The following is a 20,226-nucleotide window of genomic DNA, read 5'->3' on the forward strand; positions in this document are numbered from 1 at the left end:
TGTACCTGTAGAATGACAATTAATCAAAAAGACAATAACAAGAGTTAGCAAGGATGTGGAGGAAAAGGGAACCCTTGTGCACTGTTGATGGGAATGTAAACTGCTGCAGCCACGATGGAAAACATATGGCAGTTCCTCAGAACATTACACAAAAAGAAGGAAGTCCTACCCTTTGTACAACATGAATGGACCTTGAGGGCATTATGCTAAATGAAATAAGTCAGAGAAAGACAAATACTGTATGATCTCACTTATATAAGGAATCTAAAATAAAACAATACTGAGCTCACACACACACAGAATAGATTAGTGGTTGTCAGAGTGAGGTTGAGGGATGGATAAAATAGGTGAGGGGTCAAAAGGTACAAACTTCTAGTTATAAAATAAGTAATAGGGATGTAATGCACAGCATGGTGATTATAATTAACAACACTCTATGGTATACTGAAAGTTGCTAAGAGACCTTAAAAGTTCTTATCACAAGAAAAACAAATTTTATAAGTATCTATAATTTCACAATATATACAAATAATGAATGTTACATGCTTGAAATGAATATTATAGCTATAATATCTTAATTTAAAAAAAGGAAAAATAAAGAATAATAGGTCATGACCAAGCTGAGTTTGTTTCTGGAACACAGGAAATTTCAATATTAGTAAATCTATTAATATTGTCTATTATATTAATAAATCAAATATAAAAACCAGGCAGTTGCTTCTATTTTTGTTGAGGATGCGGGTGATAAAATGCAACCCATTCTTGATAAAAACACTTATTAGAACAGGAATCAATGGATATTTCCTCAACATAAATTTTTTAGTCCAAAGCCATTATCTTAACAGGGAAACAGAGAAGGTTGGCCAAACAAAGTGAGAAAAAGAAGCTAATATTTAACATATTAGATATATCAACCAAAGCAATTAGACAAGAAAAAGCAATGTGAGGTATAATGATTAGAGGAAAAACCATTTTTGTTTGCAGATAAGATGTATGTAATCCTAGGGGAAAAAATTCAAGAGAACCAACTGAAATATTACTATAAATAATAGGGGGATTCAGTATGATCATAAAGATTCATAAGCTGAAAACAATAATCTATCACAAGCAAATACCAGTAAGATACACTGTAAGAGAAAATCCCATTTATAATAATAACAAAAAGATGAAATAACTAGGGACAAGCTTAAAAAAGATATGGGTAAGACCTATATGATTAAAATGTTATGATTCTTGACAAACATAAAACTGAAACTGAACATAAAGGTACAACATGTTCTTAGGTGCAAAGAACAGTTTTCACAAACACGTCAATACTCCCTAACTTAAGTAATAAATTTAATGTAATCTTCCCTCCATCCTCTTCTCTACCCCCCACCAAAAAAGAAAAACCGAAAAATTTCTGGAACTAGATGATTCTAAAGCTTATATGGAAAAATACACAAGAATACCAGGAAAACAACAACAAAATAGTAATGAGGGGAGATGAGCCCTACTCAGTAATAAAACATGCTATAAATCTTCTAATTAAAAAAGTATATAATAGGCACATGTATAGACAGAGATAAATGGAACAGGATAAAAAATGTGCCAAGTGAGACAGAAATAATGCAGGAATTTAGTGTATGATAAAGGTGGCAACACAAATCTCTGAAATAAAGACCATCAACTTTTTTCCAGTATTGGGCAATAATCCTCTAGAGAAAATGAGCAAAGGATAAAAATAAGCAGTTGAAAAACAGAATTACAAATGTCCCTGAAACATATGACCAGATTCTCAACTCCATTCATGTTACAGGTTGAACTGTGTTTCTCCAAAATTCATATGTTGGAACCCTAACTTTCAGGACTTCAGAATGTGACCTTATTTGGAGATAGTCTTTACAGAAGCAATACGGTTAAAATGACATCATCAGGGTAGACCCTAATCCAACATGACTAGTGTCCTTGTAGGATGAGGAAATCTGCACAGAGATGTATACAGAGAGAAGACAATGTGAAGAGATGCAGCGAGAAAGTGGCTACCTACAAGTCAAGAGAAGGCCTGGGACAGATTCTCCCTCACTGCCCTCAGGAAGGAACCAACTCTAAAGACACTTTGATCTTGGACTTCAAGCTTCTAGAACAGTGAGACAAAAAATTTCTTCCGTTTGAGTCAGCTACTTTGTGGCACTGTGTTAGAGCACCCCCAGAAAACTAATACAGCTTATAATAAGAGAAATGCAAAAGTTATAAAACAAGGCCTACTATAGCCTTAAAAATGATTGCCTCTTTGTGTTTGAGTAAAAAAGGTCTTCCAATTTTATTCTTTCTATATATAGTACTTCCATGTTGTTTTCATGTTTATAACAGACTTACATTTGTAATTCAAAATTAAGTAAAAAATCCAAAAATCTTTTGTAAAACTTATTTTTACACATTCATAGGTATGTATACAAACATGCCACTTTTATTTAAGATGGGGCCAATTACAAATATTACTATATTTTTAACTTAAAATATGCTATCCACAAAATACATTTATCTCAATTCTCTTGAAAGACTACAATATTTCTTTGTATGTATTGACATTTATATAATCAATCTTCTATTAATGGATCAATTATTTCTATCTCATTATTAAAAACAATGGCATAACATGTATACATATTTCTCTTATTTATTTATTTATTTATTTGAAAGAGAGTGCGTGCACGCACATGAGTAGAGGAGGGGCAGAGAGAGAGGGAGAGAGAGAATCCCAAGCAGTCTCCACACTGTCAGCACACAGCCCAATGTGGGGCTCAAACTCGCAAACTGTGAGATCATGACCTGAGCTGAAATCAGGAGTCAGATGCTTAACCGACTAAGCCACCCAGATGCCCCTCACTTCTCTTTTTAAATGTAAACCTGACACACATATTTTAGTTTTTATACACATTGTAAAATTTCCTTAATTTATACAGCTGCTGTATGTATGAGCATATGAGTGCTCACTTGTCAGTAACCTCACTAACTCTGGCTATTATTAATCCTTTAACTCTTTCCAATTTGGGAAGAGAAACATTTCATCCATATGTTCTGTGCATTAAAAAATTTTGAGGTAATTGTGTAAAATTTCCTTTCTGTCTTCCTTTCCCCACCCCTTTTTCCCGTTTTCTGCCTTCTTCAACTCCCTTTTAAAACAGTTGTATCACACCACTTACAGAATCTTCTTCTGAATTGAAATGGTGTCTTCAAATTATTTAAGTTATTAATTAAAAATAGGGGCACCTGGGTGGCTCAGTCGGTTAAGCATCTGACTCTTGATTTCAGCTCAGGTCATGATCTCACGGTGTGTGAGATGGGGTCCCACACTGGGCTTGGGATTCTCTCTCTCTCGGCCCCTCCCCTATGCCCTTTCTCTCTCAAAATAAATAAACAGTAGAAAAATAAATTCATTAACAAAACATGGATGTGTTTTAAATACTCAACCTCTCAGAAAATAACTGCATTGGTTTTGTTAAAGAATACAAAAAGATGAAACACAATGTCATGCTTATGTGAGAAAGTTTATATATAATATTTTTTTAAGTTTATTTATTTTGAGAAAGAGTGCAAGGGTGCACACGCATGTGCTTGCGCAAGTGCATGAGTGGGGGAAGGGCAGAGAGTGAGAGTGGGAGAGTGGGAGAGTGGGAGAGAGGGAGAGAGGGAGAGAGGGAGAGAGAGAGAATATCCCAAGCAGGCTCCACACTGCCAGCACTGAGACTGATGCAGGGCTTCAACCCACAAACTGTGAGATCATGACCTGAAATCAAGAGTCAGACACTCAACCAACTGAGCCACCCAAGGCACCCTTATGTATAACATTTGTATGTTTATATTTAACATTTCAGCTTCTAAAAAAAATAAAGCTGAGGGAAATAATATTATTCTGAAGAATAATATTCTGGGAAGAATTACTGTTGAGGATTAATACAACCTGTTTGAAAGTCTCTAACACTGGAGCTCAGTGCTATTTTTAAAAAAGAGTAAAGAAAAATTGAGAGAACTAGGCACTAATGAGGAAAGAGAATTAGGAGGCAATCAAGAAGTTTACAGCAGCTTTAACAGAATATTCAACACTTACTTGTTGAAGGTTTATGTAGAGTGATGAAATGCCTAGGTAACCACATTTTAATCTTAGAAATGGAAGCAAATCTAGTCCAAGTCACCCTCCAGCCCTGAGGAGGCTACTAGAACCAGGAACACATGGGAAATCCATATTCCGCATGGGATTAATTCAGGAGATAGCAGGTAATATTTCTAGGTTCCATATAAGTCTTTCACTAAACTTTAGGGTTTGGATTTTCATATTTGGGACATTTGGTGTAATCCTAAAGACAAGCATGTTTTCTACTTTTATTTTCTACCTCTTGTGTCAGAAGGCTAATGCTTTGGCACCCATTTACGTGGTGATATGAACTGAAGTTATATCCATGGGGGAATAGATTCTCTATCCATGTTTTAAATTTGTGAGTTTAAGTCCACATAAAATGAAGTTCTTAATAATGTCACAAATTTTCTGAAAGAAATTCTGACCTTATCATTTACTAAATTCACCAAGAAATGAGTTTGTAATCTATTTTAATTTCACTTCAGGCAACACATGATTCAGACACCACCATAGAATATTGACTTACTTGCATTTTTCTTCTTGTTTTCTAGGTGTTCTAACAGTTGTCGTATCTCAGTGTCATACTCCACCCATTCTGGGACAATCCTGGCAGCAGCTTTTAGCTTAGGTTCTTTTGTTTTGGGATTATTGCACTAAAAGTTTAAATAAAATTTGGTTAATGAAAAATGACTTTCCTTGTATGTTAATTATGCTTCATTTAAGGAAGGAAGGGTGGGAGGGAGGGATAGAGGATGAACAGATCATTGTCCAGGAAAAAAGGAAATACTTGAGAACATTACTATGTCACTACAGCATACAAAATGAATTTTATAAAAAGCAGAGCTCTAAGTACTAAATATTTAAATCACTAACAAATAAAAGTACTTAGTTTAATAGGGAAAGGATCAAGCGAAATGACAAATGATAGTTTATGTAAGCAGTAAGTATTTAATGCAAATACCTCAATCAGAAATTTAAACAAAAATTGTTTAAAAACATTCTTATGGTTAACAAGGAGTCTGTCAAACACTTCTCCAAAATGTTTTGGCAAAAGATCTAATTACATGATTATTTTGTAAAAGAACATAGCAGACTATATTAATAAGTATTCTCTTATCTTTCTTTGGACTAAAATCTGGTTTATATACTTGTGTTTTCCACAGACAAATATTGTTAGCCTTTAGAAATTCCTCGAGTTTGTTTAGCAAAAGCATTCCCTCCCCTTTATATGCTTCTGTTCTAATTAGCAACTGTGGCGATATTAAAAATCAGTTAACTGGAACTCATGTGTCAAAATACTGATAGGGTGAAATTCACAGGAGTTTGTAAATCTCATGTCTAAACATATTAACTAGTCTACCTGACAGATACAGTGGAATAACGATGGGTACAGATCCTCAGTCCTCATGGTTCCAACTCTTTGCTTACTGGTAGTAAGACCCATACATTTCAGTTAACTGTGTGTGTGTGTGGCGGTGGGGGGGGGGGGGCTGGGTGGGGGGGAAGATCTTAGCTTCATCACAAGGGAGGAAGCTGAAATAAGATAATCTCTATGCTTCCACTGATATCTGACCGATGTAAACGACTCAGCGAGCAGTTGGTCCTATTATAGGGTTTCTTGGGAAATTAAGAGGTCAAAAGGCAAAGTGAACAGGAAAAGGATCTGATTCTGGATGTATGTGACGGTACAGCTGACAAGATGCTAATGTGCTGGATGTGAGGTGTGAGGAGAGAGGTCAAAGATGACCCCAGAGTGTGGGGCTTGAGCGACATGAAGAATGGAGATGCCATCGACCAAGACATGAAGGACTATGGGAGGAGGACAAATGTCACAAAGTTCCAGAAGCATCCCATTTGCTCTTTACAAGACATTAATAGAGAACACATCTTGAGCTCACTTTCATGCGACGTCTTGTAGTTGCCGCAACTTGCTTTCTCCCTAATTTCTTATGGGAGAGCTACTGGTTATGTACAAGCCATGAGCCTATTGTCTTTTTTTTTTTTTTTTTAATGTTTATTTATTTTTGGGAGAGAGGGAGAGACAGAGCGTGAGCAGGGGAGGGGCAGAGAGAGAGGGAGACACAGAATCCGAAGCAGGTTCCAGGCTCCCAGCTGTCAGCACAGAGCCCGATGCGGGGCTCAAACTCACAAACTGCGAGATCATGACCTGAGCCGAAGTCGGACGCTCAACCGACTGAGCCACCCAGGCGCCCCGAGCCTGTTGTCTTAATCCCTTCCTCATCAAATATTTTCACTTCATTCCATTGTGGATTTTTTCCTATAGTAATATATTCCTGAAGTAAGTGGGAAAAGGAGATTTTCTCTGCAGAAATTAACCTTACAGGCATTATGTTCTATAAAGTAAAGATAATGGAACTATTTCCATTTTAATCCTGTCAGAAACTGTTAAAATACTGTGTTTCCCTTAGTTTTCTGTCTTACAATTCCCCCCCCCCCCGCCCCCACAATCTATATTGGTGGTGCTTACATGGGTTATCATGCCCCCCAGGGGAGCTTTGGCAAGGTCTGGACACATTTTTGGGTGTCATGACTGGGGGGTGGTGGGGCACTACTGCCATCTAGTGGGTAAAGCCAGAGATGCTGCTAAACGTGCTCCAGGGCCCAGGACAGCCCCCCACAATTATGAATTATATGGTCTCAAATGTCAATAATGCCCAGGTTGACTGAAACAGAGCCGAGATGGTACCATGATATTCATAAATGCTCTCATCCTCACCTTTGATACCATTAATCATGCTTTTTCCTCTTCATTAGGCCATTTCCTTGGGGTTTGTCTGCATTCCCTTAACTTTTTTCCCCAAGAAGTTGGCCCAAATTAGCATGTTCTCTCATTTTTAAGTGTTTCTGTGGGAGGGATGGCTATCTGTCCACGAAAATTTATGCCATCTTTTTTCTATGTAGACCTATCACTAAGTAGCAGCTGCCCATCTGGGAATGACATTTCTTAGCTCCCCTTACATCTAAATGTGGCCCCACAACCAATCCACCAAGGGGCCGCAGCTTTTAGGAGTCAGGAAGCATTCCTCATACTCTTTTTCTCCCCTCCAGATCAACACTACCCAACAGAAATATGATGGAATTTTAAATTTTCTAGTAGCCACATATAAAAGTATAAATGGAACAGGTGAAATAAACATATAAATATATCAAAAACACCATCAGTCAATATGTAATAAATATAAATATTATTTATATTTTTATATTCTTTTTATTGTGCTGAGTCTTCAAAATCTAGTGTGTATTTTATACTTTACAGCACATCTCAATTCAGATCAGCAATATTTAAAAACAATTTTTTCTTTCTAACGTTTATTTATTTTTGAGACAGAGAGAGACAGAGCATGAATGGGGGGAGGGTCAGAGAGAGAGGGAGACACAGAATCTGAAACAGGCTCCAGGCTCCGAGCTGTCAGCACAGAGCCCGACGCGGGGCTTGAACTCATGGACCACGAGATCATGACCTGAGCCGAAGTCGGACACTTAACCGACTGAGCCACCCAGGCGCCCCAGATCAGCAATATTTTTAAGTGCTCAATGGCCACATGTGGCAAGTGGCTGCCATACTGGACAGATCAGCTTCTGATGGCTACAGATGATGACAGCACCTCAGAGGATGAAGGAGCCACAAGATGGACGGAGGCTGGTCCCATGATGGACAGGGAAGCTACTCACTGACAACACCCACTTAGATCTGGACTTAAGTGAGTGTGCACCACTGAAATCTGGGGTTTGTTATAGTTAGCTCATGTTAACCTAAGTGTTAGAGATCCCAAGGAGACCTTATGTCACTAATGTATGAGTCACAACCTTATATGTCACAGCACAACCTTAACATCTTATGAGTTATGTTCAGTAAGGTTCTTGGTCTCTCTTTAGAAAACTCCCTTGCTTTCTTCTTAACAATGCCACCTCGATTCTGCTACTTTCTATCACCTTTGACTGCAATCTGACAAGTTGGTGTGCTACCACTTTCCTATACATTTCTACACATACCTAGAAAAATGTCCCTAGATTTTATTGTCCTGTCTTATGTTCAAAACTGCATGAATGCTAATATTTGGATAGTTTATTTTTTAACGGAAGATCTTATACATAATTATTTTAAACTCAAATTAGCACATAAAAACAATATGGTCAGAAAAAGAATGACGATATAACTATTAAAGACACTATAGTACTGGAATGTAAGTTCAAGATAGCTAGACAATACATTAGCTTGAAATATTTCATGTCTAGGAGAAATAGAGCATAAACTGCTTAAAACTAAAAGTTAAAAATTTTTCTCAAAAGGAAGGAAAAAAACCCAGACATGTATAGGATAATTCAACTAGACACATTTGGGAAAAATATTGGCAGGAGAACCAAACTGATTGTGTATTAAGATGATAGTTAATCCAGGAACATTTCAGCAGCTCATGGTCTTTCTCTCAGATGCCGCTGTGCATTAAAGAGGAACCCAGCAAGCCTGAGACCGCTATCCTCGGAAAGGCCTGCTTGCAAGGAGGGGCCTCGGTTGGCATCTGGGAACTTGGGTTTCAGGAGTGTTCCCACCATTCCTGATAAGAATGGCTCACCATGCCTAACCTGTGCCAACCACATAGTTTATGCTAAACACGTGCTTTCCTTCTGGATGTTGCGAATTATAAGCTTTTAAAGTGTGAAGTGCCTGGTATGTGACAGGCAGGGGCGTGCTTATGGGACCAGCCCTCAATAAGAATCCTGGGTACTGGGTTCCTAATCAGCTTCCCTGGTAGACAACACTTCACATGTGCTGCAAAATTCCTTATAGCTTCAGGGATTAAGCTTGCCCTGTGAGGCTGCATGGGGAGAGGGCTCTTGGAAGCTGGCATCTGGTTTTCTCTGGACTTTGCCCCATACATCCTTTCCCTTTTGCCCTGAACCCACTGGAATAAAGCATAGCCATGAGTATGATGATATTCTGAGTCCTGTGAGTCCTCTTGTGATTCAGCAAACTTGGGGGTGACCTTGGGGACCCCCGGAGACAGCCCTGTACTTGGCCAACCTAAGTAAATAGAGCAAATTGACTAAGCAGCAGTATGCCACATGTGTGCCATTCCATTTGTAAAAGAGAAGATACTTCTATTCGAACATTTTCACATCTGCTTATACACAAATGACAACACACACGCACTCACCAGATCGATTGTTTTGGCTCTCTGTTTGGATTCATCGTCACACCAGGTTTCACACCACAGCCAGTCTTGAGGAAGAGACTTAATGGCCACTTGGTAAATCATATTATTGGGAAGATCCTATAGAAGAAAAATGATTTAAACACAGAGGTATAGAAATTAGAGTCAGAGGGAATAAGGTTGATGAGGTCAATTAAATTAAAAACGGGTCCGAAGAATCATATGCAGATCTAAAATATCTATTTGAAAAAAATTTTAACGTTTATTTATTTTTGAGAGAGAGAGTGTGCGCGCGCATGAGGGGGAGGGGCAGAGAGAGTGAGGGAGAGAGGGAGACACAGAGTCTGAAGCAGGCTCCAGGCTCTGAGCTGTCAGCATAGAGCCCGACATGGGGCTCGAACCCACACCGTGAGATCATGACTGGAGCCAAAGTCGGATGCTGAGCCAACTGAGCCACCCAGGTGCCCCTAAAATATCTCTTTTTAAGCTAGTAAACATTTAATCTGACTCCACCATCTTGTGTCATGATGAATCCATGCCCTAGAACTATGCCCACAGCTGCCCTGGACTTCACCCCTCGTGTCAGGAATGGAGCGGGAAGCCCAGAAACCCACCGCTCTTCACTGCCCCAAGCGGATAGCCTCAATGCCTCTGCCTGACCTGAAACAAGGCGACTGATCACCCACACCGTGCCTGCTCTTGCTGTTTATGGCTGCCATCGCTGTGCTCTCCAGATTTGGAGGTGACCTTTCGTGTCCCTGTTAGGAAACAATGCTCCAGGAGAATTCTCACATTTCTGCATGCTCGGGGCTTTCTAAGTAAAGACTGCTGGCGCCTGCATTAAAGGAAGTTTAAATGGCAAATAAGCCTCACAGGTGACAAAGTCCTGAATCATGCCCACAATCATGTGAGTGACCGACCCAGTCAAGTCTTCAGATTAGATGGCAACCCCTGGGTCTACAAAGACTTCAGCGTTGTGAGAGACTGCAGCAGAATGCCCAGCAATGTCAGACCCAGATTCCTGACCCACAGTTACTGTAAGTGGCTAGGTTTTCAGGTAAGTCATTAGGTAGCAACAGATAATGAATACAAGATTGTTGTGGGATTTGGATTTGACAAACCAAGCTGCTACTATTCATGCACAAGTATTTGTGTAGACATATGCTTTCATTTCCCTTCAAAGAGAATAACTGGTCATATGGTAGGTTTAAGTTTAAATTTTAAGAAAATCCCAAACTGTTTTCCAAAATGGAAAGGGAGGGAGAGGCTGAAAATATAAGGTTTTAAAGTTTACAAGCAGGGAATTGGAGCAGTCTGGATCTATGCACTGCAAATGAGTCTAAGAACGTTCTACTTACCTGATCTAGGTTTGACAGACTGTTTGGATCTTGACTGAGAGCTTGGTACTGGCCCCGGAGCCTGTCACCGGCTGCAATTCTCCTGAACTGCTTGAGATCCACTACATACAAGGCACTGCAAAGGGGAACAGTCTTTGGTGGCTCATGTTGTTCACGTATTTTTACTTTCCCCCAGTGACTATTTACAGTAATGGGATTGACTTCAGATATCCCTGGGTCTAATAACAAGTCCTTTCCTAAATTTTCTCCCAATTCTAAAACTGTTTCCAAGGGTTTGAAGTTTGTTATAATACTGTTAGGATCCATATCCTCTTAGAGTCACCACAGGTTTTTCCAAGATACCATGGAACTCATGGCTCTACAGAACAACATATTTGAAGACAGCATGTTCATTTTGTTATATGACAAGCCAGTTTAAGTCTTCTGTTGTGGTCAGGAGCCTCTCCCCTGAGTTCCATTACTTGGTTTAACTCCTGGCTCAGTTACGCACTAACAGTGTAAGCCTGGGCAAGTTACATGAGTGCTTCATCCCTCTGAAACATCTATTACATGGGGATGATAACACTATCTCAAAAGGTTGTCACAGAAATTTTATGAGTTGATACAGGTAAAGTCTTGGGGTGCCTGGGTGGCTCAGTTGGTTAAGCGTCTGACTCTTGATATCAACTCTGGTCACAATCTCACAGTTCGTGGGATTGAGCCCCGTGCTGGGCTCTGCACTGACAGCACAGAGCTTGCTTAGGATTCTCTCTCTCCCTCTTCCACTTGCCCCTCCCCTACTTGTGCTGTTCCTCTCTGTTAAAAAATATATATATGTAAAGTCTTGTAAGAGTGATTAGCACATAGCAAACACCAATTGGTTGTCATAATTGTCTGATTTCTAAGAAAACAGAGTATTGAGATCCAGTAAGTTATTTGGTTACTAAAAAGTAAGAGTATGGATTTCCTTACCTGATATGGTATTTCCTTCTTAAAAGATGTGATGCCCAGTATCCCTTTTTCCAGAAACGATACCCATCCATTTCAGTGCGGCTATCACAAAATGGGGTATACCCGTAGGGCGCTCCATCCAGATCAAAATCTCGGAGTTCTTTTAGGTCATGTCTTACAATCTAAATAATTGAAACAGTTTCTCTGATGAAGCCTATACAATAATATAACATTATGCTATTATAATAAGCCTTTTTAACGTGAATCTCAAATTGTCACCTGACTGTAGAAACAGAACTGTGTTTTCCTCACAGCTCTTTCTTTTTTAAAAATTGTTTTTCAATGTTCATTATTTTGAGAGACAGACAGAGTGTGAGGGGGGGAGAGGCAGAGAACAAGGGAGACACAGAATCTGAAGCAGGCTCCAGGTCTGAGCTGTCAGCACAGAGTCCCAACACAGGGCTCGAACTCACGAACCATGAGATCATGACCCAAGCCGAAGTTGGACGCTTAACTGACTGAGCCACCCAGGCTCCCTGCTCACAGCTCTTTCAAGCAGTAGGGAGTTTATGAAGTTCCCTTTTCTCTTGTTCGTACAGATGAAGAGAAACCTAAAATGCATATGCCTAGTCTATAGGACAGTGGTCTTATTAATAAGAATAGTCTGTCATGGCATCTTAATCAAGATTTCTTAAACAATATGCATTTTGGGAAGAAATTAAATATTTCACAAGTTCATCGCTCTTAGTTTATCAAGGTATGGATTTATAATTCAAAATCATTTTTATGATAAATCTCCAGTATTTTATATTGGCCAATATTAGTCTGAATGATGAAGAAAAACCTCTTAATCATCCTGAATGACTTTAATAAAATAACATTAGCGTGTTCCAGTTTTTAATAGACTCTAGCCTGCTGGAAAATCCCACTGTGTAAGCTGGGGGAAGGTAGGAGAAATATGTTTTATGTTAGACAATATGTTTTGAAATGCTTAGCTCATTATCCACATTTTCCTGTTTTCTTCATTTTTAAGGATAATGATTCATATTTGTCAACTTGGAAACTAACACAAAAACAACAATAGAGTTAACAATACAAGTAAACTCTAATAGAGGATTTGAAAATACACTTTTGTCCTAAATATAAATACTAACTTGTGTACTTAATTTATATAACATTATTATTTACTGTTCTTCTTAAAGATTCTGTGTATTTTGCAAATATTTTTCCCATTAGTGATTACAAAGGCATGCAATGCAAGGAGGGAAGGGGAAAAGTCATAATTTTTGGATATGTAAGTTTTGAAAGCTAGGTACCAGAATGGGTTTTGGGGGGATAAATTTGGGACATTTTTCCCCCTTAAGTGTAAGGATGATGAGGTTTTGGCTATGGGCTAAAGGCCCAAGAATGCTGTGGGAGGTACAAGCAAGAGAGGAGAGCTGTCTGTAATCGCCAACTTTTTCAGCAAGAGGCATAGCTCCTTTTAAGCAAACAGCTCATACATTCACAGGAACTCACACAACTACTTTTATCATGACTAATTTCAGTAGTTATTTTTAATTACCAAAATCAAAAAACTACCACTTCAGAGAGAAAACTGCAATGTCCAAATAATAAATGGTACTTCTTGTGATACACTTGATTTTCCCCTGGAATTCTGACCGTTTTTTTTTTTTTAAAGATACTTTCCTTACATATCACATTCACGTCTTCCACATTTATGCAGCAGGGCAACAAAGACAATATTGAGCACCAGCAACATGAATTGAGTCCCTGTACTCAGAAGTGCAAACATAGTTTAAGTATTACTGAAAGCAACAGTTAATCTTATTACCTGGTCAGCATCAACAAAAATGATTTTGTCCACCGCTAGGGGAAAAAGGACATCGAGGAAAAGAATTTTGTAACCCCAAATAATCCTCTGTTTTTCCGTCTGCTGGTGAAGCCAGCGGGGCCACTGATACTGCACTAGCTCGTACTGGAACCCATATTCCTCAGCCATGTGAGGAATCACCTCCTAAAAATGCGCACACACACACACACGAATCAAAGAATATGTTCATATGTTTAGAGAACAATTTAACATTTGAAAGAGTTTACCATAAATTATTACAAACTAATTGGTAAAAAAGTGTAAACTATTTCTACAACTTATACCTGTTAATGAGGAATAGGAAAATGCTGACAAATATCAAAATATAAGTATACGTAAAACTATATGATCTAATGACATTAAAAAATAGGTATACCATATTAACTAGCAAGCTTATCAACTAAGATCAATGTTCCCCTAGTTTTTATCGCTACTGTTTGACTTGAGAAAGCCTGACTACAAAGGAAAAGCGTTTGGATCTTGGAACATCAACACAGCAAACAGTTTATGTTTATGTCAACATACTGGCTGGTCAGACAGCTACAACATGAAGAGAGGTGCAAAAAAACCACAAAATGAGTTGTAAATTGATGAATTAGGTTCTCCACATGAGTTTCATGTCTGAGATTTATGACTACCTAATTCAAGGATTAAAAACACAGGGTAGTCATTGTGGGTGTGAATGCCTGATATTTGATTCAGGGTCTTAGAGACTTAAAGTATCTTATTCTGTTTAAACCAGAGCAGTTAATGAAATACACTGTTGGTTAAGTTTGGTTCAAGAGCCCCACGTGAGAGGGAGAATGGTAAAGGGGTTAGGAAAGACGGGTTAGCACACAGAGAATTTGCTTTTTCCTGCTCAGTTCTCATTTGTAGCTAGCTGCTGGTTATATACTTAAATTTTCTCCTTGCTTTTGTAAGAACAACGTAGATTTAAATTATGTTCCTTAGCATAAGCATTGGTTTTTATTTATGAATTATAATGCTGTAATTATGGCTAGACCAGTTGTTGAGAATAACTGTTCTGATTTCAAAATTTAAAAATATGTATTAGGAAAAATTAGAAAAACTTTCTAATTCAGCAAATATGTATTAAAATTTTCACTGAGGGCTGCCTGGGTGGCTCAGTCAGTTAAATGTTGGACTCTTGATCTCAGGATCATGAGCTCCAGCCCTGCACCGGGCTCCACCCTTACTGAGCATGCCCTATGTGCCAGGCACTATTTTAGGTCCTAGGGATACAGATGTGAACAAAACAGATACAAATTGTGGCCCTCATGATGCTTACATTTTAGAGGTGGTGAGTGGATTAAATGAAATCAGTAAGTTATCTATAGAAGACAGCGCTAGGAAAAAATAAAAAAGGAAGGGAAGCAGAGTGAAAAATCAGAAGGGACTGTAACTTCAGACTGTGTGGTTAGGAAAGGATTATTCCCTACGCAGGCAGAATTCATTAAATGTTTGAAGGAAGAGAGGAGGTACATTTTGAAAATTGGAAGGAGGGGCGCCTGGGTGGCGCAGTTGGTTAAGCGTCCGACTTCAGCCAGGTCACGATCTCGCGGTCCGGGAGTTCGAGCCCCGCGTCAGGCTCTGGGCTGATGGCTCGGAGCCTGGAGCCTGTTTCCGATTCTGTGTCTCCCTCTCTCTCTGCCCCTCCCCCGTTCATGCTCTGTCTCTCTCTGTCCCAAAAATAAATAAACGTTGAAAAAAAAAAAAAAGAAAATTGGAAGGAAAGGATCTAGGGTATTAGTAATTTCTATTTCTATATCTAATTGCTGGTTACACAGGTGTTGTATCTTTGTAAAAATTCATCAAAGCTGCACACTTACGATTTGTACATATTGTACGTGAAAAGCTTCAAAAAGAAACATTTTAAGGGAAAGGAACAAAATTCCAAAAAGAAGGAAAATATTATTTCAGATATGGTATTACTTTTGGCCATGTGGGAGAACAAGACCTTTATGCAGACACAGCACTATATTTCTACTGAATGGTATATTTCCTGCTGAGAGAATCTTACAATTGTATTATCTCAGTTTATGTAAAATTAACCAATCCCCTTATGCAGTATTTGCCTAGTAGGATAACATCAAAAACTTGCTGACAAACTAGTAGGACTTGTTGTTTATATGAATGGGTTCTTTTTCGGTTTTATCTACTGCTAAATGCACACAGGAGGCGGCACTCTTGGTGGTTGCGGAAGATGCTGTTACGTGAGGGTTAAGCACCAGGCTGTGAGGGCAGCACACCTGGGATCAGATCTCAGCTATCTGCTGAATTAGCTGTTTGATCTCAGGACTCTGCTTTAAAGGACAAAGCTTGCTCAGAGAAAGGTTAGACCCTTTGTCCCAGGCTCCCGGTAGGTAACCTCTATGCCTTCCACTGTCCTGCCTCAGTCAACACCAAATAGTCTACGCCAACAATGCAACTTACCGCTGGGACTGTGAGCCACAACGCATCAGCTGAACCTCTCGAGGGGCTGGAGGCAAAGGTAACACTGTGGCAGTCAAGTGGGTCTATGTGGCCAACCCCCAGGAAGAACTGTGGACACCACAGTCTGAGTGAGCTTCCCTGGTTGGCAACACTCCATGTGTATTGTCACGTTTTTGCTGGGAGAAACAAGCGCTGCTGCCAAACCCACTGGGAGAGGACAACTGGAAGCTCTGGGTCTGGTCTGCCCTACGCGTCTCTTTGCCTTGCCCGTTTTAACATGCACTGCTTTGCTGTAAACTGTAACTGTGAGCATAATGGTGTTTCTTTCTTTCCTTTTTTTTAAGTTTATTTGTGAGAGAGAGCAAGTTGGGGAGGGGCAGAGAGAGAGAGAGAGAGAGACACAGAATCAGAAGCAGGCTCCAGGCTCTCAGCTGTCAGCACAGAGCCCAACGTGGGGCTTGAACCCATGAACCATGAGATCATGACCTGAGCCGAAGTTGGATGTTCAACTGACTGAGCCACCCAGGTGTCCCTCTTTTCTTTCTTTTTTTTAATTTATTCATCTATCCCGAGAGACAGAGAGTGCGCAAAAGTGGGGGAAGGGCAGAGACAGAAGGAGAGAGAGAGAATCCTAAGCAGGCTCCACACTGTCAGTGCAGAGCCTGACACGGGGCTCGAACCCACGAACCATGAGATCATGACCTGAGCTGAAGCTGGCAGCTTAACCGACCAAGCGGGCCAGGCACCCCGATAATGGTGTTCCTTATTTCTGTGAGTCCTTCTAGTTAATCACTGAACTTAAGCTGAACTTGGATACCTCCCCATTGTGCAGGCTGGTTATGTAATTTCTGAGTCTTGGTTTTCCGTGAATAGAACTTTATGAAGAACAAATAATGTAGGTAAATCACTCAGCAACGTGCCTGGCAATATTAAGGAATAACAACATGGCTGGCTATTTTTATTTCTGCTTTTACCGTTGGTTTTGGTTTAGAAAAAGAGAACTCCTTTGAACTGCTACTGAATGAGACCCTAACTTGCATGAAATCTGATTAGTCCGCAGTGAGAATAGGGAGAAACAGGGTATACTTTGTAGCAAGAGTGTGAGGCTGAGTACAGGGGAGCAGCTGTTGGCCCCCTGAAAACTTCTCAGGATAAAATGCCTCACACTTCTGAATATAGTCCCCAAACCACTACCACAGCAGTTACCGCGCCTCAGAAAGATCAAGGAGCCTTATTATTCCTGGGACTATCGAACTACTTCCTATGGTACGGTTTTCATGTTCTCTGGATACTACTGTTCTAGTCTATCTTTGTAAAATTATGACAGAATCTAATTCTTTTTATTGACAATCTGTACACATCTTTCACTGCCAAGTTTAATTATATTATCATGAAAAACCACTAATCCTTCTGATTTTGAGTTTACTTAAAAATAAACCATCTCCTTCTGTCCTCCTAAACACTTCTCTAAATAAAAACAGCATAACATTTTTCTTAAGCCAGATAAAACAATGAATACCAAAACTTTAAAATTAGAAACAGTAATTTCAAAAGGCTCATTCTGAAAATGTTGTGAACTTACAATGACATAAAGAATTTACTTTTAAACATTGAACCACTCTATAATAAAAAGGTTAATGTACTTACTTTAAATGTTGGTGAGAGATAATTTTTTAGAAACCAGAATTTCACAGGTGTTTTGGTGTTACGTAAAACAGAAAGCATCATAATTCTGTATAGAGGAACATTTAACCCAGTAGGTTAATATTAATAGGAGTTCATCCTGCTTTTCCTAAGGCTTTTTAATTATTATATATATATATGCAATAATTATTTAAAGGCATTAATTTTTCACTATGAATTATGGGGAAATAGACTCAAGTACCTTCACAAATTATGGTTACTTATCAAGTATGTAATGTGTAAGGAGGTGTGTATATATATATATATATATATATATATATATATATACATACACACACACATGCACACACACTATACAGAATAAATTGATTGCTTTTTGTTTGTTCCACTTGACTCTGAAATACTCTTGTTTAGTTGATTACATTCTAATCTCCACTCTATTACTTTGTCATTAACATCAAGTATACAGAAATGGAAGAACTGAATGATCTATACTAGGAAATTCATGGGATAGGCCCCTTGTTTTGCTACGCTAGACCTCTGACTGGAAAAGAGACAGATGTATCTAAAATACCACATATAGACATATACTTGAATATCACATCTTCAAATATTTTTGAGGAATTCTCTGATATCCTTCTATATGAAAAGTTAAAAACAACAGCCCTAAGGTTTGGAATTTAGTTCTCTTCTTATTCCCCCTCCTCCTTCTTATAAAATAAAAGGGAAATTTACTCTATATATTTTTTCTCACATATTATTTTGTCATAAAATATGTTCATTTCCTAGCCTTAAAGAACACTGATATTCCAAATCAATTAAACTCATGAAATTCGACTACATTTTAAAGATATGCTTCTCTCATAATCTTAGGTTAAAAAAAAGAAAAAACCAAAGTACAGAACAACATATACTTTGTTACTACTTAAGTAAAAACAAGTTTAAAAATGAAGAAGATATATATGCTTATCTACATACATCCTTGGCAAGTTACAAAAATAATATTGGTTTCCTGTTGGAAGGAAACTGGGTAATAAGGAAACAGGTGGGATTCTTTTCACTGTACATTCTTTTATTCTTCTGAACTTTTGAAATTCTTTTTGAACCACTTTTCAAAGCATTTGATAAAAAACATACCTACCTTAAAAAGCGTTCATATAAATGGCCAGAAGCAACTGAAAAAATGTTTAGAACGTCTGCTTCATCTTTTTCTTTATACAAACTTCTTGTGAAACTTGGAATAAAAAAGTAGTGATTGACAAGTTCTTAATCTGCATTTGCACACTTTACAAACCTACATAATTTAATATGCATACTAAATTTAATATGCAATAGGAAAGCCTCTCAAAATAAGCTCCATCTCATACACAAAATTACTGAATCTTTTTATTTGGAGTATTCATAATTATAATTTCCTTTTTCTTCAGGTGTAAAAATTTATTTAATTAAAATTTTCATTTTTATAGGCACAGATATTTAGAACGACTAAAATTTGGAAAAAAATAACTTACAATCACCACAGATGTATTTTGCCAAATAGGAACTGTTATGACAGAGTATTTTTCAAATCTTATTATAATCTCTCAAATAAGAAAAATACAGTTGATACTCCAAGTTAGGATTAAAATTCGGATAAAAAAGTGACAGCATTATTTTTAAAAAAACTTTTTTTTTCAACGTTTATTTATTTTTGGGACAGAGAGAGACAGAGCATGAACGGGGGAGGGGCAGAGAGAGAGGGAGACACAGAATCGGAAACAGGCTCCAGGCTCTGAGCCATCAGCCCAGAGCCCGACGCGGGGCTCGAACTCACGGACCGCGAGATCGTGACCTGGCTGAAGTCGGACGCTTAACCGACTGCGCCACCCAGGCGCCCCAAAAAGTGACAGCATTATAACATACACAATACTTCTGTAAGCTGAAGGAGCTTCCCTCCTGAACATGTCTTTTCTCCCTTCCTACACAGCAGTATTTGTTTTTGGTACCCTTTCCGTACAGCAAGTGGCCATGCTATTGTTTAACAATTACCTGTATTCATTCTTGTCTCCACTTTCTGGTTTTAATGGAAGATTATGGAGAGATACTCTTTAAAATGCTCACATTCTGCTTCATTATCCCCTGTCAAATATACCTACTCTCCAGATGATCTCGAAATGAGGGGGTCTGAGACCTTCTCAGTCAGTAATAGTTCAATGCACATAAAGGGACAAGAACACCATTCTTATCAAACAAGGCACCAACTACAGAAAAAGAGGCCTAAACTGGGCAAGATCCCAATGATAGGAGTACCCCTGATTGGCGTAACACAATCCACTTAGGTTGCTGAATCTGGCTGGCTCAAAGTGTCTACAGAAATAGACAACTGATAGAAATTATCTCTGGGAGACAATAATCTCTCAGTGGTTCTCTCTCATAAATCAAATGAAGCTCAGATTTCTAAAACTGGCTTTCAAAGTTCTCTACAATGTGGATCTACAGCAGACGCCTTTGTTTTTGCCCATCTAATGTCCTTTACATTTCTAGTAACAATCGCCTGGTATTTTTCTGGGGGAAGCATTCCTCCTCCAGTTGCATTCTGTGAGTCTGCAATAGGCCTGCCCACTCGTTCTAGAGGTGGGCATACGACCCAAGTGTGGTTAGAGTCACAGGAACCAGTTCAGTTTGGGACAAATGGCTAACAACTGGACTAATGAGTCA

The 20,226-nt window shown here is 38.7% G+C and overlaps 1 protein-coding gene across 2 annotated transcripts in view; it reads right to left on the bottom strand.

Annotated features, from left to right (window-relative positions):
- The window catches only part of UGGT2 (UDP-glucose glycoprotein glucosyltransferase 2), a 185,360-nt gene that overhangs the window by 3,492 nt on the left and 161,642 nt on the right, over positions 1-20,226 (bottom strand). Inside the window, exons 32-38 of one of the 2 annotated variants that reach the window (XM_045480866.1) lie at positions 18,671-18,763; positions 17,533-17,617; positions 13,414-13,596; positions 11,601-11,761; positions 10,650-10,764; positions 9,295-9,411; positions 4,644-4,770 (exon numbers count right to left, since the gene is read on the bottom strand). In XM_045480866.1, the coding sequence (XP_045336822.1) occupies positions 4,644-4,770; positions 9,295-9,411; positions 10,650-10,764; positions 11,601-11,761; positions 13,414-13,596; positions 17,533-17,617; positions 18,671-18,763 (881 nt within the window). The remainder of the gene's footprint in view (positions 1-4,643; positions 4,771-9,294; positions 9,412-10,649; positions 10,765-11,600; positions 11,762-13,413; positions 13,597-17,532; positions 17,618-18,670; positions 18,764-20,226) is intronic. The other variant, XM_045480877.1, reaches the window with a different exon arrangement.

This window comes from Leopardus geoffroyi, chromosome A1 (genome assembly GCF_018350155.1).
Source record: "Leopardus geoffroyi isolate Oge1 chromosome A1, O.geoffroyi_Oge1_pat1.0, whole genome shotgun sequence".
Taxonomy (NCBI): domain Eukaryota; kingdom Metazoa; phylum Chordata; class Mammalia; order Carnivora; family Felidae; genus Leopardus; species Leopardus geoffroyi.